The 27,385-nt window shown below is 41.9% G+C and overlaps 3 protein-coding genes across 11 annotated transcripts; 2 read left to right on the forward strand and 1 right to left on the reverse strand.

Moving 5' to 3' along the window:
• The first annotated feature begins 2,539 nt into the window (after positions 1-2,539).
• On the forward strand, positions 2,540-6,809 carry si:dkeyp-74b6.2 (cerebellin-1). Its single transcript, XM_068588369.1, has 4 exons — positions 2,540-2,740; positions 3,833-4,464; positions 5,271-5,390; positions 5,778-6,809. The coding sequence occupies exons 2-4, from the start codon at positions 4,180-4,182 to the stop codon at positions 5,973-5,975; spliced, it is 603 nt and encodes a 200-aa protein (XP_068444470.1). The 5' UTR covers positions 2,540-2,740; positions 3,833-4,179; the 3' UTR covers positions 5,976-6,809.
• Positions 6,810-7,896: 1,087 nt separating this feature from the next.
• On the reverse strand, positions 7,897-18,413 carry ripk3 (receptor-interacting serine-threonine kinase 3). Its single transcript, XM_068588017.1, has 14 exons — positions 18,360-18,413; positions 15,864-15,992; positions 14,794-14,951; positions 14,539-14,704; positions 13,827-13,982; positions 12,696-12,844; positions 11,820-11,869; positions 11,259-11,420; positions 11,097-11,179; positions 10,941-11,010; positions 10,442-10,503; positions 9,530-9,581; positions 9,245-9,441; positions 7,897-9,035 (listed from the first exon to the last, which is right to left on the reverse strand). The coding sequence occupies exons 3-14, from the start codon at positions 14,943-14,945 to the stop codon at positions 8,832-8,834; spliced, it is 1,503 nt and encodes a 500-aa protein (XP_068444118.1). The 5' UTR covers positions 14,946-14,951; positions 15,864-15,992; positions 18,360-18,413; the 3' UTR covers positions 7,897-8,831.
• On the forward strand, positions 17,852-27,030 carry khnyn (KH and NYN domain containing). Of its 9 annotated transcripts, none has more exons than XM_068588010.1 (9): positions 17,852-18,027; positions 18,951-19,215; positions 20,287-20,421; positions 21,557-23,211; positions 23,326-23,456; positions 24,181-24,277; positions 24,443-24,550; positions 24,783-24,884; positions 25,401-27,030. In XM_068588010.1, exons 2-9 carry the CDS (start codon positions 18,988-18,990, stop codon positions 25,795-25,797), a joined length of 2,853 nt encoding a protein of 950 aa, XP_068444111.1. In that variant the 5' UTR covers positions 17,852-18,027; positions 18,951-18,987; the 3' UTR covers positions 25,798-27,030. The 9 variants fall into 9 exon arrangements, with proteins under 9 accessions (XP_068444111.1, XP_068444112.1, XP_068444110.1 ...); XM_068588011.1 differs by lacking the exon at positions 17,852-18,027 and adding an exon at positions 18,058-18,101; XM_068588009.1 differs by lacking the exon at positions 17,852-18,027 and adding an exon at positions 18,108-18,838.
• The last annotated feature ends 355 nt before the right edge of the window (positions 27,031-27,385 follow it).

The raw sequence follows: 27,385 nt of genomic DNA on the forward strand, positions 1-27,385 counted from the left end.
GTTTTAAAGTTATTCATCAATTCAATTATTCATATTCAAGTCTGATTCGATGAAACCCTGGTTGAAGGCTAAAGGCAGAGCAACAGAGGAATAGAGGAGCTATGCAATGAGAAAATAAGCTGATAAGGAAACATAAGTATAATACATGTGGTGTATTTGTGAAAAACAACCAAATTATAAAATAGCTATCACTTTACGATTCTGTTTAGGCCGACAAAGAAAGTTTACAGGCCCTGACGGCCCACCACTGATATAAATGTACAGTAGTTAGATGAAGTGTGTGTGTAAGAGAGTTGATTTAGCACAAAACGGCTAAATATATATATATATATATATATATATATATATATATATATATATTCGTTACTGTGCATATTTTGGTGTCCATATGTGCAACAAAAGAATAGTGGGTTATTTAAATTAAATTTTTAAAGCTTGCAAGAGGAATTATTTAATGAGTATTTTATTTTAGTGTTAAATATTGAAATCATGTATTTAGTGATTTTTGTTGAAGACCATGAGAGTCTGAAGATTTGATTGCAAAAGATGTTATTGCATCATGTATTGTTTATATATCTCTGGAATTATTTTTAGATTGAAGAATTGCACAAACCTTGTCTGAAGCACTCTGTACAATGTGAAAGAATACACGTTTAATCACAACTATTTCATAAATAAATATTCATATACAGCTTGATCTGCAGCTGAGAGCCAACTCTTCAGTACCTGCATGGCCTCATCTGTCCTCAAGTAGTTAGTGGAAGCCAAAGTACAAGATGTACCAAAATGAATGAGTAATTATTGGTTATCAAAAGAGGGAAAGCTAAACTGTAATCAAACAACAGCTTCAAATCCCTCAGAAAACAAGGAGTGCTTCTCACTATTTAAACCTTGCTGTATTCTGTAGGCTCACCTTATGAGGACGATCAGGACACTCGATGTAACACAATAAGGTAGACAAAAAGATATTGCAATGTCAAAGTGCACAGACATTACAATTTTAAAGTTATATATAAATGTAGCCTATAAAATGTTTTTGTAGACAGTGAAACTTTATTCAATGATAAATGTATAATTTGAGAATCACATTGGGAAACTCAAAATAAAAGTTGGATTGTGAAACTGTGAATTTGTGTTTTTTTGCAAATGGTCCATTTCAGGGACAATTAATTTTTGAATGAAAAGGCATTTGTAACAAAAATACTTCAAACCTGATAGAAAGACGAGAGCAAACGAAACGCGTTTTGATCATATCATTGTTATATTTACATGAAAAAAGAGTGAAATAGTGATACTTTAAAATATCCCAAAAAAGTGAGAAAAAAAGCTATGTCGAAAAAAAAATCAAAAAAATTCTTTGTCACGAAATTACTACAAACCTAATAGAAAGACGAGAGTAAACGGAGAGAAGCATTTTGATCATATTAGGTTATATTTACATGAAAAAAATAGTGAAATAATGATACTTTAAAATATCCAAAAAGTGAGGAAAAAAAAGAGTGAAATAGTGATCGCCCCTCTGTTTCATGTATGAAGAGAGACACTCCGACATCCTTTCTGTGATCAATCACGTGACGATTAGTCATGTAATTACAGTGTGACTGTTTGTCCTCGGGCGTTTTATGTCACCACACACCTTTGTGATTTAGTACAAACAATTCATCTGAACAAGCTAACCTGTTTGTTTGACAAGGAAAATGCATGGCAGCTGTTTTTATTGAACACATTTCAGTCCAAAGAAATCGATCACATAAGATAACAGCTGGCAACGTGTACTGTAAATACTCATCAATAAAGTTGTTGTGAAATATTTTGTACTGTCAGTGGGTTCTTTTAATAACTTGTACTATTGTTATTATTTAACTACTTTCTATTCGGCTGCTATTACAAGGCACAATGTGACTATAAAACTAAGCAAAAATCTGAACGTTTTAGGGAAAATGGAGTGATGACTTCTGTGTAACATAATACATCTGATTTCTTTGTATTTGTCATTAATCTTTTACAATATTATATGTAAATATGTAGTTTTTTTTAATAATATTGTCCCAGTCATCAGATTCACTCAAGTTTGACTTGATTAACAATTTCAAAATTATATTCAATCGTTATGCAGATGACACCCAGCTGTACGTTCCTCTGAAACCCATGAAAGACGGTGTATTGAGTCCTTCAAGTGAGTCCTTTTAAGTGACAAAAGCACATAGGTTGAATATTAGAGTAAAAATGTTCTACATCGAGTTTCATAATTGTCTTTTAGTTAATGTCGCTTACATTATAAGCCCCAGACTTCTTTTTTTGTCGCATTTTCAAAGTATTTAAACGTAATTTCTAAGAGACAGGTTTTAGAATGAACAACAATGTAATTATTTAGCCAGACCCACTATTTCAAAATCATACAACCAAAATGAACCAGTCCGTTACGCATGAATGGCTTTTTTTTTGTGATTTCTGAGGTGAAAGAGATGGAGGTGGAGGGCGGGAACAGGTACAGTAGGGGGGTCGAGGCGGAAAGACGTGTGATGCGATTAAACGTCTGCTCGAACGCAGGGGTTTCCTGGAACCGAGACATTGTTGGACAGGGAGAGAGGGAGAGGTAGCGAGAGAGAGAGAGATGGTGGAAAAGAAAAGAGAAGGACAGGAAAAGATAAAGCTGCACAGGGAGCAGGGGCTGTTGGGATGGTCCAACTTAACTGAAGAAAGCAAGTTTCTGTATATCGCTGCAGTGCCAACATTTAAGGTGGGTGTTCTGTCCCGTGATATTTTTTTAACAAACCATAATATCATAAATTCATGTTGCAATGGTTGAGTGTGTGAAAATGTCCTGCTTATTGTTGACTGTGTTGTTAAGGCTCGTATTGTGCGGATTTATACCTTTCTGCAAAACGATGTAAGACTTCCTTCTTTGTTTTTCACTAAATGTATTTTAGGATAGTGATTTTCCTGCATTGCATGAAGAGTCAGCTGACGGCTGAATTATGGTCATTTTCTGATCAACCAATCTGCAACTCCCATAATGCATGAGCGAGTGTATATTTATATTTCTAATGTGTATATTTAATGTTATGCAAATCCAGAGACAGGGATTTAATAGGAAAGGTGAAGGAAGAGAAAAAGTGGGCATGTTTACCCACAGATGGCCTCTTGGTGGTGGGACTGTGATAGTCTGCTTTACCCCCCTCCAGAGTCCAGCTGGCCCTTACACGTCCTCTTCCTGGCCAAAACATGACCTCATCACTTCTACTTCCACTTATTTTCCTCTTCAGCAAAATAATTTCCCTCGTAATGTCCACTGCCATTCCCTTTCTTTTGATTAATTATTTGTTTTTTGGTCTAATTTATTGGTTAAATATGCAACACCGTCAGCTTTCAACATAGAAAAGTCACATTTAACTTATGTAGAAGATATATAATCTTTGTTGCATCGTCTTTATTTCAGTGTGAAGGTACTAAAAGTCACCGTGATGCAGTTGCTACTGGATTTGTAGTGTCTAATTATTTTTCAATTCCATTTTTAACAAGTAAAATGTACTTCGAATGATAATCTTACATGTAATATCGGCTTGCATACACACGTAACATAGGCAAACATAAGCTTACGCCCAAATTTTAGTTAGTTGGTAAAAAATACCTTATTCCACTGTAATTTCGACTCTAAATTTTCCATTATCTTAATGCTAATCCAACAGTCCTCAACAAATATCTGAAATAATAAATGTAGAAAAACATCTTAAAGTAGCCAAGTTTCTGTCATGTAAATGTTTTCATACACTGAAAAATAAACAAGATTGTCATGCGCACAATGGTGTCCTGTGACTTCTCCTTCAAACAGGCATGACACCTTGACAGCCTCCAAACCAGTTTGCTTGGCCGACGGCCATTTTCGCTGTTGTTTGAGAAGCTGGACGACCGCCAACTTTACTTGTGAAAACGTTCTGTCTGCTGTTGTGGAAAGCTGCCATCTTGGTGCCAACTGGATCAGACTCGATCTCCACCCATTGTCGGCAGAACCGTTGGCTGAGGATCGTCTGAATCATGATGTGTCCCATGAGGCCTTTGTTGAAGGGTGCGTTCTATATTTTATTATGATCATGATGCTAAAGTGAGGGGTTCTTCAAGAAGACACATTCTCTCTGATTACGCCCCAGAAACACCAAAAGCTCACCGTCGTTTGGAACAATGCACTGTCCGTCTCCTCGCTCAGTCTTTTTTGCTGGACTGCTGCTGCTTCTGGTCCATTGGGGGCCGTCAGAGGTCAGTTGCCAGAATGACACAGAGCCAATCGTGTTGGAGGGAAAGTGTCTGGTGGTGTGTGACTCCACCCCTTCTGCGGAGCCCTCGGGCAACGCTCTGGGCATGTCGGTTAGGTCAGGAACCGGCCGGGTGGCGTTCTCGGCCATCCGAAACACCAACCACGAACCCTCGGAGATGAGCAACCGCACCATGACCATCTACTTTGACCAGGTGGGTGGATCCCAAAACTGTAGCGTTATTGCTGGTAGCCGTACATTTAAAACACAATCGGATGTCTCTGCGCTGCTCAAGAATTTAGTTGCGAGTAAAACAAGAAAGATGGTGTCATAAAGCATTGCAGGCTAAGCCTTAAATTGGTTAAAATTGTATCATCATTGCTATTATCGCATATCCAATTTCATTTATTTCCATAGGGTTAGGGTTAGGGTTAACCCTACTGCACAGCCATTTTTTAAGCCAATCCTTCCAGTAGTTGTTGGGTATTTCCATTCAAAACAACTGTCTCTTGCTGCTGTCAGAAAACACAATTGCTTACTGTTGACTCACCGCCAGTCACTGATTCGATGTGAACACTGAAGGTATTAATGCTTATAAGCACTCTCACTGGCTTGACTCACTGGCCGATGAGTCAAATGTAAAATTCTGGAAGTTATCTAGGTCACAAACACCAAGCTGCATGTGTCACATCCTATTAATTGGTGTTTAGTCGTTGGCTTGAAAGTAGTGCGCAATAGCAATACTGAGCGGTGAAGCTGATTTATTGCAAACATTGTCTGGCAGCTGTTAATTAAAGAGGAGTATTCCATTTAACGATACACAAACCAGACACATAATGATTCACAAAGTCATGTTTGTGTCCTGTGGTATTGAAATGTCCCAAAGAACTCTTCCCTTTTCTTGTTTTCCTTGCGCAAAGTCAACACTGAACTTCCCAAAATGTAAATCTAATGATAGATTGAGGAGCATGGCTCAGTTTGTATTATTTATTCTCTGTCTTCGTCTATTCTTCTTTTCAGATCCTTGTAAACGTAGGCAGCCATTTTGATCCAGCGAGGAGTGTCTTTGTGGCCCCTCGAAAAGGAGTCTTCAGTTTCAGCTTTCATGTTGTCAAAGTTTACAACCGGCAGACAATACAAGTAAGGACACCGTTAAAGGAATGGCCCCGACATTTTCTACTTGCTAAGCTAACCAGCTCTTGGTGTTAGCATCATATTTACTGTCTAGACACGGGAGGGGAACCGATCTTCTCGTCTAACTTTCCAACAGAAAGCTACTAAGCACATTTCCCAAAATTTTGAAATTGTCCTCAAATTCGGACTTCAGTATTTCAGTGGCTCAAACTTGACAAATGTTCACCCACAAAGATGTTCAAACATTGTAACATGTATTTCAATGTCTCTAGCCAACCTTTCTACAACTGTAAAGCTTGATTGCACATATGTATGTTTTCTGACCATCACTTCCTTGCAAATGTCTTCTCCCTCTGCTCACCTGCTCCTTCTCCTCACCCTTCGTTTCCCCAGGTGAGTTTAGTTCTCAACGGCTGGCCGGTGATTTCCGCCTTCGCAGGTGATCAGGACGTCACCAGAGAAGCCGCCACCAATGCCGGCCTGGTGATGATGGAGAGAGGGGACAAGGCTTCCCTCAAACTGGAGAAGGGGAACCTGATGGGCGGGTGGAAGTACTCCACTTTCTCTGGGTTTCTGGTGTTCCCCTTGTAGATTAGGCCGAGGTAGCGTTATGCTCTTGGCAAAGTCAACAGTCAAGGGTTCGCAAATAGAGATTTTTACGAAAAAGGAAGAAGTATTAATCGATGAACATTGAATTTCCTCAAACTGCGTTGATGCGTCTTCATGTATTCGTGAGAACGAGTGAGATCACTCGACACCAAATAATCCTGAGTGTAATTCACATTTCCATCGCACTTTTCATGTCTCACGGTTGTCTTCCTATTGTAACGAGTCGTCTATGCTTGCTTAAAAACAACTGGGTTCAGCCGGTCAGAGGTTTGTGGTTGTCTCTTAATGCATGAACTACAAGGTGGCGGATATTTGTGCCAATAAAGAAACATACCGTGTATATTGCCCCTTCAGCTATGTCTATCCACTTATTACTACCCATGGAGCTTGGTACAACTACATTTACCATAATGTGAGGGTTTTGGGGATGTAAACCGGATGTTCAATGTTGCCGTGGAGTTAGCTAGCTAACTGTGTGCCAAACTTGTGTTGTAGATATTTGTTGTGCACAGAAAACTCTTTTTCCCTTTGAGTTCAGAGCAGATTTATGAACGTTTGTCCACCGTTAGAAAAGAGTCAGTGACACCGAATCTAAAAATATAAGTAAATGATGGTGTGAATGAGTGTTTTAGTTCGCTAACGTTAGCTGTCACTTTGGACATGCATGCACACTATATGCAAAAAGAAATGGTGAATGTTGAGTGTGAAATATATAAATACATAGTTCAGATGAAGTAGTATTAATGGATTCTCAGACAAAATAGACCTCCGAAAGTTGAAAGTTGAAAAATAAAACGACATCTTGAAAAAGTTGAACACATTTCAATCTATCTATCTATGTTTGTGTTTGTGCGTGTGTGTGTGTGTGTGTGTGTGTGTATAAATTGTGACACCCTACAGAAGTTAAAAACTTTATATTTGTTTTAGCATTTCATTTTAGGTGTTTATTTAATATTTACAACCATTTGCTACATTTTTTGTCTATACAATTTGATTTCTAACTGGCTCTCTATTTGTAAAACTTTTAATAAATATAGTTACATGCAAAACAAGAAATGTCAAACCTAGTTTGTTAACTATCCCTAACCAAAACCCCCTTCTTTTATTAATTTGAACATTTTAATCCAGGTCATTGACTCAACTCACAATGTCCTCGAGAACACCTGCACTATAATTAATATAGCTATAAATCACTTGATGCACACATGACTGCTGTTCTAAAAATATCATGCATCCTGCTTCATGTGAAGACCTTTGCACGCATACGATGTTGTGTGACTGCATCTCTGTGATCGGGTGGCAGATGGGGGATTGGCCGTGAAGGAAGCGATCCGGTGCCAGGAGCCTGCAGAGTTCACACCGGACCATCACAACGGATTAGCCTCAACGCCCGGGTGCACAGCAGAGGCCTGTGTTAGCACTTTGGATATTACGTGTTTGGAGTACAAAACAATGTGATGACTTAGGTTCAAGAACTAGATAAACACCTTGGAAGAAAGGACATAAAACATCATTTCAAATACGCATGATTTTTTTGCTCCGATGTGTATGAATAGATATAAAACTATACGTTAAATAGGTTTTGAAAGGTGTGAACTGGAAGTGATGAATTGTACTTTTTTCAGCAGCAAAAGAAGTGGTTTACTTGGAATCGATTGAAAGAGGAAGTAGGACACGAGCTGAACAGTAAAACAAGAGCGCCACCTACTGACTCTTTTGGAAAGTTACCACCGGACACCCTGACACCAAAATAAAATTTAAAAAAGGGGATTTAGGGACTTTTTTTTTAACAAAACTCGGACATGATCTTGAATTTACTTTTATTAAAAATCAAGACTTTTCAAAGATACAAAGACAACAGAGAATAATTGCAAATTCTTCAAAAAAATTGAAACCCAGAGAATATTTTCCTTCCATATGAACATAAACAATTTATCGAGTATCAAAAGTATTGCAGATGTTTTCTTATAGACGATTAATTGTCTAATTATTGCAGCTCTGATATATTTACCTGAAATATAAAAAATTAAATTAAGTTGTCAAGGAACGCGGTTTTTGGTGCTTGAGATCACACAAAACATTTAATAAAAACACTTAAAGGTATTAAGGAGTATTAAAGGTATTTATACCTCGAAATCTAAGTAAACTATGTGTTTTTAACTCTTAATGTTCCCCTTAGTTTATATTTCCACTTATGCACCTTTAGGATCAAAGTCTGGCGATATTAAATATCCCACTATTCCATTCAAGAGTTATTATTATTATTAGTTATTATTATTGTTTTTCTTTTCACTTCATTGAAGCTACGTCACGCTTCTACTGAGTGAAGAATTCAAGATGCCGACATTTTACGGCAGCACCGTCACATCAACCATAAGAATTATAGATGAACACACTTTTAAACAAAATCTCTTAAAAAGGTTCCTATGAAATTTATCATTTTTAAGTTCTTAGGCAGGGAACCTTTTCTTGGTTGCACTTAAAAAATATATCAAGGACACAAATTAACAGACACAAAAAAACATTTGCACTTTCCAAAATATATAAATATACAATCTAATTATTACAAAGTATTCTTTCAGCTTGTTTTAACCTCCTTCACAAACCAAACGGTTGGTCACATGTGCACAAATGAAAACAAGATAAACTATGTGTTGATTAATAATCAATCTGTTCTTCTGGCGATTTTTGGCACTTGATTGTGAGCAGATTGTGAGCTTGTGAGTCTTTTTTTTTTTTTAAATGCAGCTCACAAACGACCTAACATGACCTTCCTGTTGTGCAAGAAAGGATGAACCAAGTGCAGAGAACTTTATCAGGGAATTAGAGAACTTGAACTCAGCGGACGCCTCCCGTCTTGTCCTTCCAGCTTCCCTGGAGGTCGACTCTAGGTGGCGCTGTCGGATGCCGTTTCCTTTCCGGGTGGTCTCTAACTTGGAGGTGCATGGTGTTGTTGTTGCCGTACTGGAATCCGGTCACGTTGCTGAGGTGGATTTGGACGCCAGCTCGGCGGGTGAACGCTTCGGGGCTGGAAAACTGACGCTGCAGATACAGAAATAAAAAGAGAGGAAAAGAGCAGCAGTCGAGGTCAAGACGGTGGTTTTCAAATCCTCATTTCAAGTACTACAACACGTATGAAGACAGATTGCACGGCGTGAAAAGATTAATTTGAACTACAATTCAAGGCTAGAGAAAAAGATGTTTCAGTTTGCGGTGATGCAAAAGTTAAACACATTTTAAAAAACACCCACGTGATACTGGGAAGACCGGCTTTGCTCTGAAACCTGCCGGGAAGGTTTAGCCGCTCTGCCTGGGTGGGACCTCCCGGTCGAAGGAGACGACGGGGACGATTGAATGGGGCAAACGGACGACTTTTTCACGCCATCGCCCGTCGACTGGCGGCTCACGTCATCGTAACACCTGCTGGAAGGGCGAGATGGAGGCCGATCTGAAAGAGAAGACAATTACCTGACGATACATGATTTATATGTCTGATTTGTTTTTATGCGGCATCAACGCCAACTTCCTTTTTTTACCTTTGGCCCTCGCTACGTCTCTTCTATTTGTAGTCCCACTGCCGGCCATTTCCTGCAACAAAACGGAAGTAAACGTTGCACCGTCATCACAACAAAGACGGCAGTTAATTAGCTAAATACATTTAGCATTAGCAGAAATGAGTGTCTGTTTTGTTCGTCGACACCACAATGAGACAAAAGAAACCAATTGTTTTCTCTCCACTTTAAATCCTTTGAATCTTTCTACCTTTATTCTCAAAATTCAACCATATGTCTGTAACTAGCTTAGCATAGCATGAAGATTGGAAACGAGGGGAAACGGGAAGCCAGGCTCGCAGCACCTCTTATGTTTGGTAATTGGTGTATTTATTTATTTGCAACAAACAGCTAAAAAATAGTTTGGTACAAAACATTTGTACATTTGTACGGATTAGATTTAACATTATCTCACATGTTAATCAGTGAGCGCTAGAGGTGCTTGATTGGCAGCCATGCTACCCGTTTACCCTCGTTTCCAGTCTTTATGCTAAGCTAACCAGCCGATGGCTAAAGTTACATATTCAGTGAAACGACATGAAAGTGGTTTTAATCTCGTCAAGTAAAAAAGCAAAGACCATCATCTTGAGTTTGTCGTCTTGGCTATATTCATGTCATCGAGGCTTTTTAACACTCGCAGTGCTCAACACTGTTTCCTGTGAAAATCCCCATGGCGCAACAGGAAGTGATGCATGTCATATTTCCCACAAAAGAAAAAGTACTGTGTAGAAACACCACAGCATTGGCCAATTTGTGGCAAATTAACTTATTAATAGCTCACAGACCACAATGTGAGTAATGAGCCTGGTGTTTTGGACGTAAATTTAAACTTTTCTAATAAAGCTTCGGAAATTAAATCTATTACAGCAGCGACCGGGTGAATAGTCTGACTCTCACTTGGATTGGTGGATGACCTGTTGGCACGGTGTCACGAATCTTCACTTCCTCACGTTCACTCGCTGCAACACAATTATACAACAACATATGTCACATTGTCTTTTGTTATTTTGCAAAAAAATATCTCAATCTAACAACTCCCTGACTTAAAGTAAGTCAATTATCTTAACTCAAGTGTCGGTCTAGTTTGGGCCTTTTTGCGCAAACACTAAACAAAAAAAGGCTAGCTTAGCTTAGCATTAAGACTAGAAGCGGGTTGAAGCATTGAGCTTGGCTCTTTTACATATTAAACAAGATATAACGTGTTAAAAAGGGTTATTCTGTTGCCTTTTGGACAGCGCTATGCTACTTTCTTCCCCTGTTTCCGATTGCTAAGCTAAGCTAACCGGCTGCTGGCTTTAGCTTCAGATTTAGCGCACAGCCATGAGAGTGGTTTCTATCTAATTTATCTAGAAAGGGAATAGATGTGTAGAAGGAAATAAATGACATAAAAGCAGACCTGAAACCGGAGTGACGTGAACCCGCTCAATCTGCTCCATCATTTCTTCGTCTTCCTTTTTCTTTTGGTCCTGGAAAAGAGGAAGAAAAGGACCAACGTCATGTCAAAATTTCCCACCATCGTAGCGTAACTATCATGAAAAGAGTTCCATCTCACCAGTTTTTTCAGCGTTTGGTAGACGGCGTCGCTGATATTCAGTTTGTGCATCTTGTACAGTTCTTCTGCCTCCGTGGTACACACTGCACAACGTAAACGATGTAGCGTTAGGGCCGCGCACCACCAGCTGTTGAAAGGGCTCATTTTCCTGTGTTTTCTCACCAAGGGCGGAGGGCCTCTGTTCGGGTTTGGTGTCCCAGCATCTCTTCATGAGGTCCGTCAGCCTCGTCAACCCTGCGAGTCCAGCGGCCTGGAGCCTGATCTCGTCCAGCGGGGGGCGATCTCCCTCCGGGATGCGAAACCGCACCAAGCTGGACTTTGCATCTACAAGCGGAGGAAGGAATCGGAGGTCAGCGAGACCTCGGAAACACCTGAATATCAGCTCTGGAGCGATGCTTACATTCTTACAAGCAATTTGTGCCAATGGTTGCTGAAAAATATGCAGTAATGTGTGTGATTTCAGCAACTGTATGTGATATGTCCCAAAGTAAAGTGCTGCAAAGACAATCCCGCGTACTGTAGTGGGGATTTAAGGAGTTATGTGCTCCCTACATACAGGTCACAGCCAAGAAAACAAACAGTAGGTGTGGTTACACTCGTAAAGTCCTGCCGGTCCTGCACTGTGTGTCATAAAAGGCTCAAAGTCAAACCAATCAAATGAGAAAAAAATCAAGATGTTTTGATCATTCATGGTGAGCAAGAGGCTACAGAAGAGTCACTTACGTGGATAAGGTTTTGTCCCGGTGACAATGGACCACAAGAGTATGCCATAACTGAAAGAGAGACATAGAGAGTATTTATGTCATAACAAACACACACCCTGCTTTTAATAACCCGTTTGCGTTGATTGGATTTTAGGACATTCAACAACGAAATCAGTGCCAGAATATTTTGAGTCGAGAGGTGAATGTCTTCATTGTTCAACAAAAAACACTTTAACCCTATAAGACACCAACGTCGGGTGATGTGGGGTAAAATATGACGATAACAACAACCTACCGGAGGAGATGAGGCAGAATCAATAACTTCTTTTATAGAATTGCTTTTATGTGATGTCGTCCTTTTATGTTTTTATTTTTCATTTTTATGATATATTGTGCAGTTTGTTCCCATGGTTTTGTTTGTATATGTTATATATTTGTTAGTTTTCAACTCTACTTTTTGGTTATTTGTTTGGTTTAGTTGCGTTCAATGCTTTTATGGTATGGTCTTTTTTGTTTGACACCATTCTGGTCGTGTTTATGCTTTGCAAATCTGTAAAAGCACTTTGTAAACTCTGTTTTTAAAAGTGCTGTAAAAATGAAGTCATTATTATTATTATTATATTAGTGATAGAGGGTAAATAAATGACATCGCAGGGAAACCTTTCCCTCACGAGACGAGGATCACGTGGCCCAAAGAACAAGTTCACAGCTTAATTATTTGCATTTTTAATCAAGTTTCATTGACGAGATTCCTTCATTTTTGCACTCATAATACCTGTTTATTAATTTATGTGAAGTTCTATATGGTAAAATAAAAGAAGAGTACTTCAATTTGCCTTGTATTTTTATATATTTTGATACGATAAGAAAACGCTCTTATTCGAGGTTCTCGTACCTGTAGATATCGAACGCTCGGCTCGGTTTGTAGTTCACTTGGAACGACTCCGGCGGCATGTAGCACAGCGTCCCGGCCTCCTCTTCGTCGACCTTCTGGGAAGAACGCGTGACGCTGCGGGAAAACTGTGAGAGGCCAAAGTCTGTGAGCTGGAGAGAGACAAAGCAAAGAGATGGAAAAGAGATTATTGAAATATGACAGCTGCAGAGATGATGACGTGACATGCTGGGACACTTCCGTTCTAAGAACAAACTAAACGTACAGAAGTTGAGAAGTTTCCACTGCTGTGAGTGTGATATGCTGAAATGTGAAATAATTTATTAAATCAAATAGTTGCCTCATTTAGGCCACGATCAGTTTCACTTCCTTTATTAATGACAGTGAGGGACGCCACATGCAATGTCACTACCTTTTCATCAAACGCCATTTCTGCTTATAATCAAGTTACAACATTCAGGGGAAAACTATACGTCTGTTTCTCTTTGATAAAGAAACAGTTTAGGGCGATACATTGGCAGGAATAGAATAATAATAACAATATTCATCACTATGTTTTAATAAGTGCAGAATCATCTGAAACTTGTAGTGATCTGTTCGCTTATTTTATAATTATTTTATTTTATTTGTTATAATTATTATTTTATATTATATATATATGTATATAATCATTATTTTTAATATTTATTTTTATTTAGTATTATTATTATTTATTTTTATTTTTTAATTTACAATAAATGTATTTGTGTACTGAATTTTTTTTTCTATGTTTATTTATTATTTGTTTCGAGACAGCTATTAATGACATCGTTGTTGTAAATGTAAACGTTGCTGCTATATTTAGGATCAATATACATTTCAATCCAGTTCTGAGTTTATTGATTTTTAAATATATGTGTTTTCAAAAGCAGGTATTTAGTCATTTAGAACGTATTGATAAGTTATACTATGGATCCTCTTTCTACCTGTAGGCTCTGATTATTTAGTTGGTTGCAATCTGCAACCGGCCACTAGGTGGCACTAAGTCTCACACGCCGGGCCTTTAAATGACTGTCAGCCTCCCTCTGCTGTTCCTTCTGCGTGCAGAAGAAGTATTCTCATGCAAACTGATCTCCCAGCAGGGAGTGAGCTCACCTTGGCGTTGAGATCGTTGTCCAGCAGCACGTTGCCGGGCTTCAGGTCCCGGTGGAGCAGAGCCGGAGTCAGACTGTGGAGGAAGTTAACACCCAGAGCCACTTGGTGGGCCAGCCTGAAGACCAGCGGCCAGGGGGGGGCGCCGCGGAGGCTGTCCTGAAAGAGGTTGCATATTGTTTCAGGGGGGGGTTAGATCCCTAAATTAAAATCTGAGCTCAACACAAGCTCAAGAGATTTTAACGTGTTGTCCTCCGACATAAAATGTGCCACTAAATATCCCTCTAGTGAATTTGTTGAATAAATAAAAGACGGTAACAAGAGAGAGGCTACAAATGCAATTACATTAAAAAGGTCAATCTGATCTAATTGTTTCAGCTGCTTGTAATTTCTACAAAAACATCATATTTATACGCTCTTTCAGATGTTTTCTATGCACAAATCCAAACTACACAACACTCTGCCCTATTAGTACTTTTACTTTGGATACTTTAGTTATTGTACTTTTATATTTTTAATGCAGGCTCCAAAAAAGGGGAGCTTTTTATATCAGGTCACGCGATACAAACCAAGAAAAAAAACATGTGAGATATCAAATTAAACATAAAAATCAGGGCTACAATTATACATAATCCCCATGTGCAACATCTAAACACAACTCAGTCAATACATAGGATTAGGGAACTGAGTTCTTCTTCTTCCGGTGGTTCGATACCTGCAGGGTGGTCAGCGATCCCCTCTCCATGAACTCCATGACCAGGCCGAGTTGAGAGTGGGAAGAGTTCGGCACGCAACCCTTGAAGACCCCTCGGACCAGGATGACGTGCGGGCTGCTGCCCAGGCGCATCATGTCCATCTCCCGCAGCAAAGACGCGCTGGTCCTGTGTGTGTTGCAGTGCATCATGGGTAAAGTCGTACCTTTTGTGTTCAGTCCGTAAACAACAACAAGAAAAGCTTGCTGACAGCTCACCCGTCGTCACAGCGCAGCAGCTTGACGGCCACGTCGCAGCCCCACCGCCGGTGCCGCGCTTTGAAGATTTGTCCGAAACCCCCGGAGCCAATCAGCTTCCAGCCCTGAAGGCTGGAGTCCTCGATCAGGGGAGGAACTGGACAGCTGGACATCGTTCACTGGAGGAGGACATTATTCATGAGGCGAGATGATTCTTTATGAGTCCCTCAGTGGGGAAGTTACAGGATGCATTTCTGTTTTGTTTGAAATTGAGTGTTCCTCTAAAAGAGCCTCAAGAGATCTGCAGACACTCAGTGAGAGGAGGACGCGTTACAGGTTTAGAAAACGGGGCTCATTTTTGTCCTCACACACACGCGCGAACACACACACACACACACACACACGCACACACACACACACACTCGTAGCAGACCTCATATCTTAAACACTTCATTCAAAAATATACTGTAATTCAAAAAAACAAATGTTGCCACTTTATTTATTGGATCACACACACACACACACACACACACACACACACACACACACACACAGACTTCATCATATTTTCCAATAAATCAATTCTTTGGTTGATAAAACGACAGAAACGTTTGTGATCGTTTGTCGTATTTTGCTCATTGATAAATGATCTAAAACAAAGAATATCTTCGCTTTGTGTTTTGTTCTTTGCTCTGGTTTCTGTGCCACACGGAGGAAACAACAGGAAACCACATTCTGTGTCACTCAGGCTACCTGACACATCATGAAGCCCCTGCAGGGGTGGACAAAATAATAGGAACACCTGTAAAATCTAAAGATCCTCACAAATACTTCCTTGCATTGCGATGACATCATACCTCCAGGTGTTTAGTTCACTTCCTGAGGACTAAACTCCACTAAATTGTAGTTTAAAGTCTAAATCTACAGTTGGGAGCTGAACACAATGGGTTTACATAACTTTAACATAAAAGAAAAGTTGATATGACTGAAATTATAAGATGATCTGAAATGTGAAAACCACAAAGTCTGACTCATTTCTGATCAACAGGCACTTAAAACACTAATAAGTGATTTATTTTGTGTCCACTCACCCTCAGCGATATGCTCTTCTTCCTCATCGTTCAACCTCTCGCTGCTCATTCAGAGGCTTTCTGCTCCGGCCGGCAGCTCATGTTCCACTGAAGCGGAAGTGAAACTGTCTTTTTACTTCTGCTTCAGGACTGCTGGACAAACGTTTAACTGTGTCATGACAACCGGACTCCTTTGTTCAGCTTTTACGGACGCTTATGTTCTGTTCATCCTGATTTAATTTGTGTATTAATATGTGTAGAGAGCTCAATTACGGCTGTTACACAAGTTAGCTTTAACACTTTAATCGCTGTAATTGTGAGAAATATAATTAGCAGGTACTGGTGGAGATAAAATAAGCTCTTTAACGGCTAATTTTTCATTATTTTTTGCTGCGATCAAGCTGTTTTTAATGCTTTTATTTGATCGCGATGAAGCAGATTGTCTTGTGTAAGAACAGACTGGCAGGTATGATGTGCTTTAATGTCACACATCACAAGTACAAGCTTTTTATGGACATTAAACTAAAGTTTACACCCAAAAGAAATATCTAAAAAACATACCTGTCGTCAGTTTTGATTCCTGCCAGCAGGGGGCGCAGTCTGCTGCATGATTTACAGTAAATAGGTGGAGTTCCTCTAATCACCAGTGATTAAATCAGGATTACATAACGCAACACAACTTGTCTGCCTTGAGGTCACAACCTGAGCTCCACCTGAAACATGAACGCATTAATTCATCACTGATAATATCTCTGTACTCTGAAATGTACTACTTTGATACTTCAAGTATATTTTAATGCCAGTACTTTTACTTATCGGGGACATTTTGAATACTTGTGCAGAGTATTTCTACGTTGCTGTACTTCTGTACTTTATAAAGTACAAGATCGGAGTACTTTTTTTTATCACTGCACAAACTCACACACACACACACACACACACACACAGACACACACAAACACACACTGACGTACACACACACACACAGACACACACTCTCTCTTTCTCTCTCTCACACACACACACACACACACACACACACGCAGACACAAACACACACACTCTCTCTCACACCCACACCCACGCAGACACGCACACAAGCAGACACTCTTTCTCTCACACACACACATACACACACACACACACTCTCTCTCTCTCTCTCTCTCTCTCTCTCTCTCTCTCTCTCTTTCTTTAGCTCTCTCTCACACTCACACACACGCACCCACTCACTCACACCCACTCACTCACACACACTCACACACACACACACACACACATACACACCCCCACACACTTACTATAATCAGTTAATTTGGTTATATTTGAACCCAGTTTACCAGCAGAGTTACAGGAAGTTCAGTGGAGGAGGGGACGCCTCTTCCGGTCTTTAACCCACATCAAGGAAACCACGTTGTAAACACATAAAAGAGCCTTTTGAGGGAATAATCCCCTTTTTTTTTAGATGTAGGGGATGTGGACTCGAGACACAAATGTGCTACACACAGGCTCCAGCATCTGCTTGTACAAAGAAACAAGCAGAGTTTAAAAAAAAGAAAAAGGAAAAAAGCACAGAAAAAACCCCGCTGTGACGTCAGTGGAAATTCCCTTCATCTCCTCTTTGACCCGGACTCAAGTCAACATGAAACTCATCTTAAACACTCTTAAAAAGTACACTTGTATCACGCACCATGTGTTATAATAACCATCTATGTATAATTCATGCGAAAAACTATCATTACACGGATATTATCACGTAGTTGTTGTACATTTAGGACGTTAAAATACATCTGAAGAGTCCACAGATGCGTTTTGAGTGCATGTGATGATTAAAGGGAATGTCACATGGAGACGATATGATTGCGATATCGAGCCGTAAACCCGCCCCCCACTGTGAAATGTGTAGATTTACTCCCTCGTTTAGTTTCGGTTTGGTCTTCCTCGTCCAGAGCTAGAGGAAGAGGAGGATGGGAGGAGGCTCGTTACTTCCCCGTCAAGTTTCCCCTTTTTATTCCCCTCCTTCTTTCTGTCCCATCGTGCCCCGCGCTGAACTTTGCTCCTGATCCGCTGCGTGTTTTTTCGTGGTTGTTGTTGTTGTTGTTGTTGTTCTGCGGAAGTGCGGAAGCGCGGAGGAGCCGCGCGCAGCTGGAAACGAAACTTTGAGAAGACGCGGAGAGACCGAGCTCACGTAAGCGCAACGAGGGGAAAGAAAAATCATATTTTCTATTGTTGTATTGTTTCTTAAAAACCAGCCGCTGTCCGGTACGTATTCCCTGCTGTTTTAAAAAAAACAAGGATCTATTTTTAGAGAGATTAATGCGCCACAAGTGGGCAATGGGCCACATTTAGCTGCGTAAACGATGTCTGTCTAGAGAGGAAATCACTTGATTCTCCTCAACGAGACTGTTGTTGTCGGTGTGTGTGTGCGTGCGTGTGTGTGTGTGTGTGTGTGTGTGTGTGTGTGTGTGTGTGTGTGTGTGTGTGTGTGTGTGTGTGTGGACTCGTTTTTGCATGCTTCACCTTCAGGTGCAAAGTGCTGGAGAGGTGCTGCGTTTTGTTACCTTGTTATTGTCGTTATTATATTGTTAGTTTATGGGATTGAGATTTTGAATAACACAACAAACTAAAAGCAACACGTGACTAAGTGAACAGCTGTTATAGCAACAAGTCCTGATCTCTACTCTTATTGGCACAGAAGCGATAAAGCAGAAGGCACACAGACTTGTGTTGTTGTTGTGTCTCTTCGTGGTGTTCTTACTTTGTAATGAAAGGAATGCATTGTGGTTGGTAGTTATGGATGTTTAAATACAGGTTTATACTAAATGTATTTTAAATTTGATCCATCAGTCATTGCCAGAAAAGTCAAAAGTGATAAAAGCCCCCGAAAAATATTCTATATATTTTGTTATATATATAATTTTTTTTTTACAGACTCTTAAGCTTGTTGTTTCTCCTTCCAATGCTTCTCTGGGATTGTAGTTCATCTTATCTCCTGAAGTGTATGCACACAGTCTTATCACACCTTTTAATCACTGTTATCAACCTGATGTTTCTCTATTCAGATCCTTGAAGTAAACACCGTTCCACCGTGTTTCTTCTTCTCCTCCGCAGTATGTTCAACCTTTGACGGCGAGTTCGAGATCAAGGGATGGACGGGGACCGAGGAGGTGGAGATGGAGGAGAGCCGCTGGAGGTGGAGGATGAGTTTGCTTGTTCCGGGATGCTGCGGGGATCCCTGAGCTCCCTTCACGGCACCGTGGAGCGGATATTCGGGGTGACCTTTGGGATCGGGGCGGACGACCCGGCGGCCCGCGGCAACAACGGGCAGATTTGGCTGAAGCTGCGAGGACCGAGCGCCGACGTGGAAGCGGCCAAAGTGAGCCCTGATTTTCAGACTGATATGACTTAAAGCATATGAGTCAATATTTAATTTAGAAGAGTTGTTCTTGGCATTACTCATGGTCTTGAGGGCGCTGTACTGGTGCGTGACTCATCCAGGTTTGTTTTTTATTTTTTAAATGTCTTGAGTTGAGTCACGGAACCAAACGTGGTCCCACCTTCTTAATTCATTAAGAATTAATTATCTAAGTCTTCGTCAGCAGATTACAGAAGAAGAGTTAATCCACAGACACAAAACCTGCTGCCTGCGATGTCTGGAGCATGAGAGCTGACCTTTAAAGGTCACACGGTGGCGTACGGCGTGCGGTAATTAGCATAACTGCTGCAAACGGCAGCACCGACAGGCAGGAAGCTCCAAGAAGGAGGTTGAGCACCCAAACAGGTCAAACAGGTTCATAATCAACGTATTTATTATCTGTTCTTCGTGCATTCCCGATAAAAAACTATTTAAAAAACACATTTAAAAGTGGAGCCTTCGGCAGTTTGAGTCTGTCAAAACAAGCATATATATATATATATATATATATATATATATATATATATATATATATATATATATATATATATATATGTATATATATATATATATATATATATATATATATATATATATATATATATTAAATAGAAGCTTCTGTGTTTCCCTAGACTGTGCCTATCGTTCCTGTCCCTTTAAGACATTGTTACTATAGCTACAGTAGCCTTTTTAATGTTTTTTTTAAATTTTTCTTTTAAACTTTTTTATTGCACAAACAAAATAAAGACAATACGTAGCCATTACATCAACAGGACGACAAAACAGACAGATACAGGCCAACAAGCCTTTTTAATGTTAAGAGTTTGTCCTTTTTTCTCCATTTTAAACTTTATTTGTAACCAGTGTGACAAACTCTGTGGTTATGCTTCAGTGACGTCGTCAATATATAAACCAAACTCTGTTTTTTTAAATCATAAAGTTAAGATTGAAGATATTTCTATTGTATTATATACTACTATTATAAAGTATGACGATTCAACAATAATGCAAAGTCATATTCCTGTCCTGCAGTTCTTCGTGAGAGGACTGGTGAACCAGGAGGAGCAGCAGGAGGTCTCTTATCCCGGGGTTCTCCACTGCATCTTCTGTGGCGCCAGGGGGCTGTTCATGGACTGCCTGACGAAAAACACCTCGGCACATATCGTGGTGAGTGTTGCATTCTGGGACTTTGTTTGCTGTACCATTTGTGTTCGCTAAAAGAGCAATAAGGGTTGGAACTGTTGTCTTTAGATACTCAGAACCAACGTTGTAGAGGCAACCTGAGCTCCAGGTACCGACCTACACTTGTATATTTTGGCAGTTTTTCACAATTATATGTACCCCAAATAAGCGAGTGTACCTGTTGAAGTACACACCAACTATCACCGAATTACTTTGATGTTAAAGAATACTTTAAAACGGGAAGATAAGCAGGCGAGTTCTGGATTCATGAGGAGCCTCTTTCATCTTCATTATCTTTATCATTTCAAAGCGGATGTTTATTTGCGATGCGCATCAGAGATCATCGTTTCCCCTAAAAAAGTGTGAGTCACAGTGAATTTATAAATGCGCGTGGCTCGTCTGCATGTGCATATTCTACTGAGTTATGTCTAGAGGAGTACATGAGTTATGTCTAGAGGAGTACATGAGTTATGTCTAGAGGAGTACATGAGTTATGTCTAGAGGAGTAGAGAAGTACATGAGAACGCTCACTCATTATCACTCCTCTCTTTGTGCTAATCCCCCACGACTGATGATGCAATAATGACCTCGACCGAAAAAGAGATATCTTGCATTCTTGTTATTCTTACAAGAAATCAATTACTTTTTACACACTTTTTCATTATTAGTTTGTAAAAATTCCTTGGAAATCCCCCATTCATGTTTTTTCCTTCATAGGAATAACTAGTTGTGTTTTTTCAACTAAACTAACCTGATTATCTTTTACACAAACAGGACGTGGCCCTCAAACTCTGTGTTTCATGTTTGATAGTCTGACAATGGAGCTCAGCTGAAAATACTCTGAAGTTCCCTTAAAAGTCTATTTTAAGGTTTGATGGGGGTTGTGGTTATTTCGTTAGCCGGATAGCGATAGTCGTAGCGACAACGATAGAGACTTTCCACATGTGTCAAATAATGTCTCTGCGGTGCTTTGGAGTCTGAAACGCCTTTAAACTCGTCTGTTACTCAAACTGGACTTCTCAGACTGCACCTTTAAACACGACTTGCTGGCACTGTTCAGTCCGAACGTTACTTTTCTGTTTAGGATTAATGTCCTTCTGTCCTCCTCTCACCAAACCAGGTGGGCTCCCCGGGATTCCTGCTCATATCCGGTCTCACGGAGCCGGTGGTGCGAGCCTACTCCCTCATAACGGACCTGTTGGAGCGCTGCGACGCCACGCAGTCCAGACGCTCCGACGCCGGGGACAAGGGCCTCGGCGAGTCTCTGGATTCCCGCCGGGCGTTCAAGGCTCTGGTGGAGAAATGGGAGGACGGCCACACGCTGGATCTGCTCGTGCTGCCGGGGGCAGTGAAGGAAATCCTGCTGGAATTGGTGAGAGACTCCGGGCTGAGGTCGAGCACCGGCCCGGCTCCGGGGGCGAGGTCAGACGAGGAGTCGGGGGAGGACGTGTGGGTCGAACCTCTCGCCGCGGCGTACGCGCTTCCCGAGCCTCTCCGGACTGCGGCCCCGTGGGTCGAAGGTTCAGAGAAAGACTCCGAGGATTCCTCTTTCCGGTCTGCGTCCGGGGGCACCCGAGGGAGGGCCGAGGGTGCCGAGGGAAGGCTCGTGCGTTCTCCTCGGGAGGCGGCGGGCGAGCAGCAGCAGTTGGGTAGCGAGGTGAAAAAGGCGCGAGGGGAGGAGGAAGGACAGGAGCTGCAGCTGTCCGTGGGGAACAAGGAGTTTTGGCTCCTTTTGCAGTTCTTCACGGCCATGGGTTACACGCCGGACGTCGTGAAACGGGTCCTGGCCCGCACAGGACCCCAAGAGGCCTCGCAGATCCTGGACGTGGTCCAGCAGGAGCAGGACCGCAGCGACCGCGAGCAGCAGACGGGCGCCGCCGCCTCAAATCAAGGCGAGAGGAACCGACCGTGCGAGACGGAGCACAGAGAAGAGGAAGACATGGAGGTCGGGGGAGATGAGGCGGCGGTGGGCGGCAAGGAGGCGACGGGGGGCGCCAAAGCAAAAGAGGAAGAGCACGAGGAAGACTTCGTCCTGGGCGTGGTGAAGAAGGCGGCCGCCAGCTGCGGGTACATGGAGCAGGAAGTGGCCAAAGTCTACAGCATGCTGCCCGACCGGTCCACCCACCAGCTGCTGCTGGAGCTGCAGCGGGAGGGGAGCAGAGAGGCCGCCGCCCCGCGGGACGGGCCGAGAGAGACGGACGACGCGGCGCCAGAGAAAGACGCGCCGAGAGGCGGAGCCTTCGAGGGCAAAGCGAGAGAAGTTGAGCTTTCGATACCGGCGGAGAGGAGGGAATCCGACCGTAGAGGACGTACGGAAGGGCCGAATGCGACTGCGTCCGAGATTTTTAAACCCACGGACTCCACAGTGAAAGGGCCGCCCATGCCGACGTATCTCTCACGCCTCAATCTTCCGCTCGCTAATGTCCAATCTGACAAGCAATACGACGAAACCAACTACTGGCCTCAGCCCTCCACCTCGAAACCGCACCGCCCGACGCAGGACGACGTCCCGAACCCCAAGCCCAAGTCTTCTGCCCTTTTGAAACAAGCGCTCCGCGCCCCTCGGCTACCAGGGGGCTTCCCGGGGAACGACTCGTCGTCTCCCACCAAGACGAGGGAGAGGCGGGGCTTCCCGGCCGCCGCCTCGGTGGTGGTGACGGGGGAGCAGCGCTTCATGGAAGGCCTGCAGATGCCCTTTGAGCTCCAGCTCACGGACAGACCCGGCGACCCGAAAGTGAGGGCGATCATCATCGACGGGAGCAACGTGGCCATGAGGTCAGAGCGGCACTCACACACGTTTATAATATATTACTTGATTTGTTTGAATGGAAATTATTGCGTGTGTTTCCCAAGTGCTTTGCTCTAAAACTCCCCGTGTACGCATTACAGTCACGGCTTGGGTCACTTCTTCTCCTGTCGAGGAATCGCTCTGGCCGTCCAGCACTTTTGGGACCGAGGCCATCGGCACATCACCGCCCTGCTGCCGCAGTGGAGACAGAAGAGCGACCCCAAGGTCAAAGGTAACACAACCTGTGCGGGAGACAAAGCATTTTAGAGATGACGTCTCGCACGTGAATCGCAATAGAATAGTTTACATCGACGTGGACGCTTGAACTCGTTGATTAAGCTCCTAAATTTTCTTTTTCAATGCAGTGAGAAATTCGTTTTGGTGTCTTTTCATTTCCAAATACTAAAATGTGCAATCACATATGAAAAAAAGAAAGCAAATCTTATGTTTGAGTAGCTGGAATAGGGGAATATTTTTGCATTTCTGCTTAAAACACTGACAGAAATACACCTATGTGCATTTATTTACATTATGTGTGCATTCAAATTATTTATACTATTTTCACGTATTTTAAATAGTGTAATACATGTAATGTAAAAGGATATAAGATTTATAGAAAAAAGGCTGCTCAGCAATAACATACAAAGCCTGTTATTAAAAATATACAATACACCCAATCCTCTTTAATCTCTCTTTTACCCCTTTTTCACAAATATAGGAAGTAGAAAATATCCTTGTATGAGAAGATGCGGAAGATAACATTCTTAATAGTTCCTGCTTTTACAGTTTGTACTTTTGTAAAATGCACAATGTGGTTTAAAAATAACAAAGGGCTTGTGTGTGTTCGCTGCTCGTATTTGTGTCTCACATAAAAATCAGGATTTGCATGTGAGCGTGTGGGCGTTCAGAGTTGCAGACTAAACATCATTTTTTGTTTGTTTTTCGTGCCCACGCAGAGCAGCACTACATGAGCGAGCTGCAGGAGCTCGGCCTGATCTCCTACACGCCGTCCAGAGAGGTGCAGGGCCGGAGGATCGCCTCGTACGACGACAGGTAGACGCACGGACGCTTGTAGAAAAAGTCTTTTACTCGTCATGTGGCGTGTTTACGATTCATTCACTTTTTCACCAGCAGCCACAGCCGCCACCCGCCACTGGGTGGCGCCAAAGAACTTACAGTTTATTTTTCCCCCTGGCAATTTTTTGAATCTTTCTCCAGATTTATGCTGCAGCACGCGCAGAAGACGGACGGAGTGATCGTAACGAACGACAACCTGAGAGACCTGTCGGACGAGTCCCCTGTGTGGATGGACATCATCAAAAAGAGGTATGATGTCACAGCTCAGGACTATCGAGCTATTTTATCACGTTCATAAAATATATATATATGCTAATTATTTTTCCTTTACTGCTATTTTGTGTTGATTTGTGGACAAAAGTGTCCGTTATTTATTTTTTCACCACAAAAAGTAAATATTTGGTGTTGGTATAAAAAGGTTGTGCGGAAGCCTCTTAAAGGGCCGGTGCACTCATCTCCGTGGTGTGATGTCATGTTGCAGACTTCTGCAGTACACGTTTGTCGGGGATCACTTCATGGTGCCGGACGACCCTCTGGGCAGAGGAGGGCCTCACCTGGATGACTTCCTGCGCTGCGACCACAGGTATTAACCACCACACACACACACACACACACACACACACACACACACACACATACACACATGCAGATGGACACACACATAGCTGCATCTCAGAAACTTTAATGAGTTATAGGTGGCTTTTTTTTCTCTTACTTTTTTAGATCTCTCTTTTTTTTAATGTAGATATGACAATAATATAATCAAAATGCTTCTCTCCGTTTACTCTCGTCTTTCTATTATTAGGTTTGTAGTATTTTTGTTACAATGGCTTTTTGAGTTTTTTCGACATAGCTAGAATGGCTTTTTTTCTCACTTTTTTGGGATATTTTAAAGTATCACTATTTCACTCTTTTGTTTATGTAAATATGACAATAGTAGGATCAAAATGTTTCTCTCCGTTTGCTCTCGTCTATCTATTAGATTTTTTCAAAGTCATGGAAAAGTGGTTTAAAGTGGAAAATGTGGTTAAAAGTAATGGAAATCCATTGGTCGAAATGCGTATGAACCCTGTAAATGAAGTCCTTTGTTTCCTCTCAGGACTCCGAACCCAGGGAACCACTCTTTCGCCGGCGCCGCCACCTCCTTCCCGTCCACCAAACACCCGCGCTCCCAAACGGAGCTCCTGAACTTCCGCGACCGGACGCCGGGCGGAGGAGCGGCGCTGCCGAACGGCGTGCCGGACGGAGGAGGAGGAGGAGGAGGAGGAGGAGGAGGAGGAGGGAGCCGGAGCAAAAGCAGAGCACATGGGAAAGGCTGGGGCCCGGGACAGCCGGCCGGGTTCAGGGCCGACCGGAGCCCCGAGGAGACGGCCGGCCTCAGGGAGCTGCTGTGTCAGGTGTTCCCCGGGCAGGACAGCATAGTGACCTTGGTGCTGCAGTGCAACCCGACGCAGACCGACATCAACGTGCTGTCTGATCGGATCTTGCAGCAGTAGACGAGCTTAATGTTTTATCTCGGGCGTAAATTCAGACTTTACTACTCTGCCCTTTTTTTTTTTTAAAGTGATTGTAATTGTGTTTATGTATAAAAAAAAGCCACCGCGACAAATCACACCGGCTAACGTTATTCTCTGCTTACGCGAGAAGTCCACGGAAAAAGTTCTGGTTTTTCTACCAAACACGATATCTTAAATTCTGCTTTCTTTGCCACTGAGTCAAGCCTCCCACCATCCTCGTCCTCCCTCGATCTTCCTCAGCTCCGTCTTTTTCCTTCCACCTTCAGCATCCTTATGGATCCCAGACAGGTGCAAATAAAAGAGGCTAGAGAATGACGGGTGGGAAGAGAGAGAGAGGGTTGGAACGAGGATTCAATATATCTGAACAACTATTTGATGGGTTGCCATGAAATATCGTAAAGATATTCATGTCTCCCACTGACTTTTTACTCTCTCTGCACTTTAGTTATGATCACATACCTATAAAAAGAAACTGACGACATTCCCATCAGCCTCAGCTCTTCGTCGCGCCGGGCTAAACCAGCAGCTTGGCATCATCACCGTGCCGCTGTTGACTCTTGTAAGTCTTAGAAATATGTCTTAAAACACGGCGATGCCTTCAGGAACCTCTTCCTCAGGGTCGTTAAACGGAGTGACGGTCGTCATCGAGCGATAACGTTGAAGCGCAGTTCATCCTCTCTGGTGTTTTTGTGAGAGCGAACATTTAGCTCGTTTTAAGAGGATTTCATATCTTTTCAAAAAGTCGTTTTTGTAAAGTTTTTTATATCTGTCTATAGTCTAATTTCACGATAACCCGCTGAGCTTAAAACTTTGTATAGCTACCTGTTGATAAACCAAAATGCAGACAAGAAGAGGCGCTGACTGTAGTTGTCGCATCAGTTGTGGGGTTGGATGTCATATTGCAACGTTACAACAATACTAAACCAATCCTACTATCACCTATACACCACTTATTTTTATATATTTAATTTATTTTAAGCGGGTCTGACGACTGACATGATTGTAGTCCACGATCCCGCTGATTCAGGAGGGGAATCAAACCCGAAAGACGGCAGCAAGTGAATTTTTTAGCTCTCGTGACCAAAGATCAGATCCTCAAATCAGCCGCTCGAGGGCCACGTTACTCACCTTTCACTGTGAGAGTGAATCATCTTATTTGCATTGTTTATACGTGTACATTTTAAAAGATTGATGCTGATTTCTGCCCATGTTTTCTGTTAAGATATTTCTTCATTAAAAAATATTAAAGCATCTTTAAAAAGTCTTTCACGTGTTTCATTCAGTGTTCTTTGGTTAAAAAGCGGTGTTAAATGTTGCATAGACCATTATATCCTACGATCAAGTATAAAAAGAGTTGTATGCAAACCAGATGGAAACATTTTTATTTTTCTAATATACTAATAGCCTACTCCATTACGCATTTTTAGTATAGTTTGACTTCAAATACATGACTAATATGAGTAAACAGAATCCAGATAAGCGGTTCCCAGTACTTTTTTTTCTCAATCCCATTAATTTAAATGTACAGATTCAGATTCATGGACCTTTTTTGACTCGTCACATGAAC

The sequence above is a fragment of the Clinocottus analis genome, unplaced genomic scaffold (genome assembly GCF_023055335.1).
Source record: "Clinocottus analis isolate CAN_PGR_092001 unplaced genomic scaffold, fCliAna1.0.p SCAF_21, whole genome shotgun sequence".
Lineage (NCBI taxonomy): Eukaryota > Metazoa > Chordata > Actinopteri > Perciformes > Cottidae > Clinocottus > Clinocottus analis.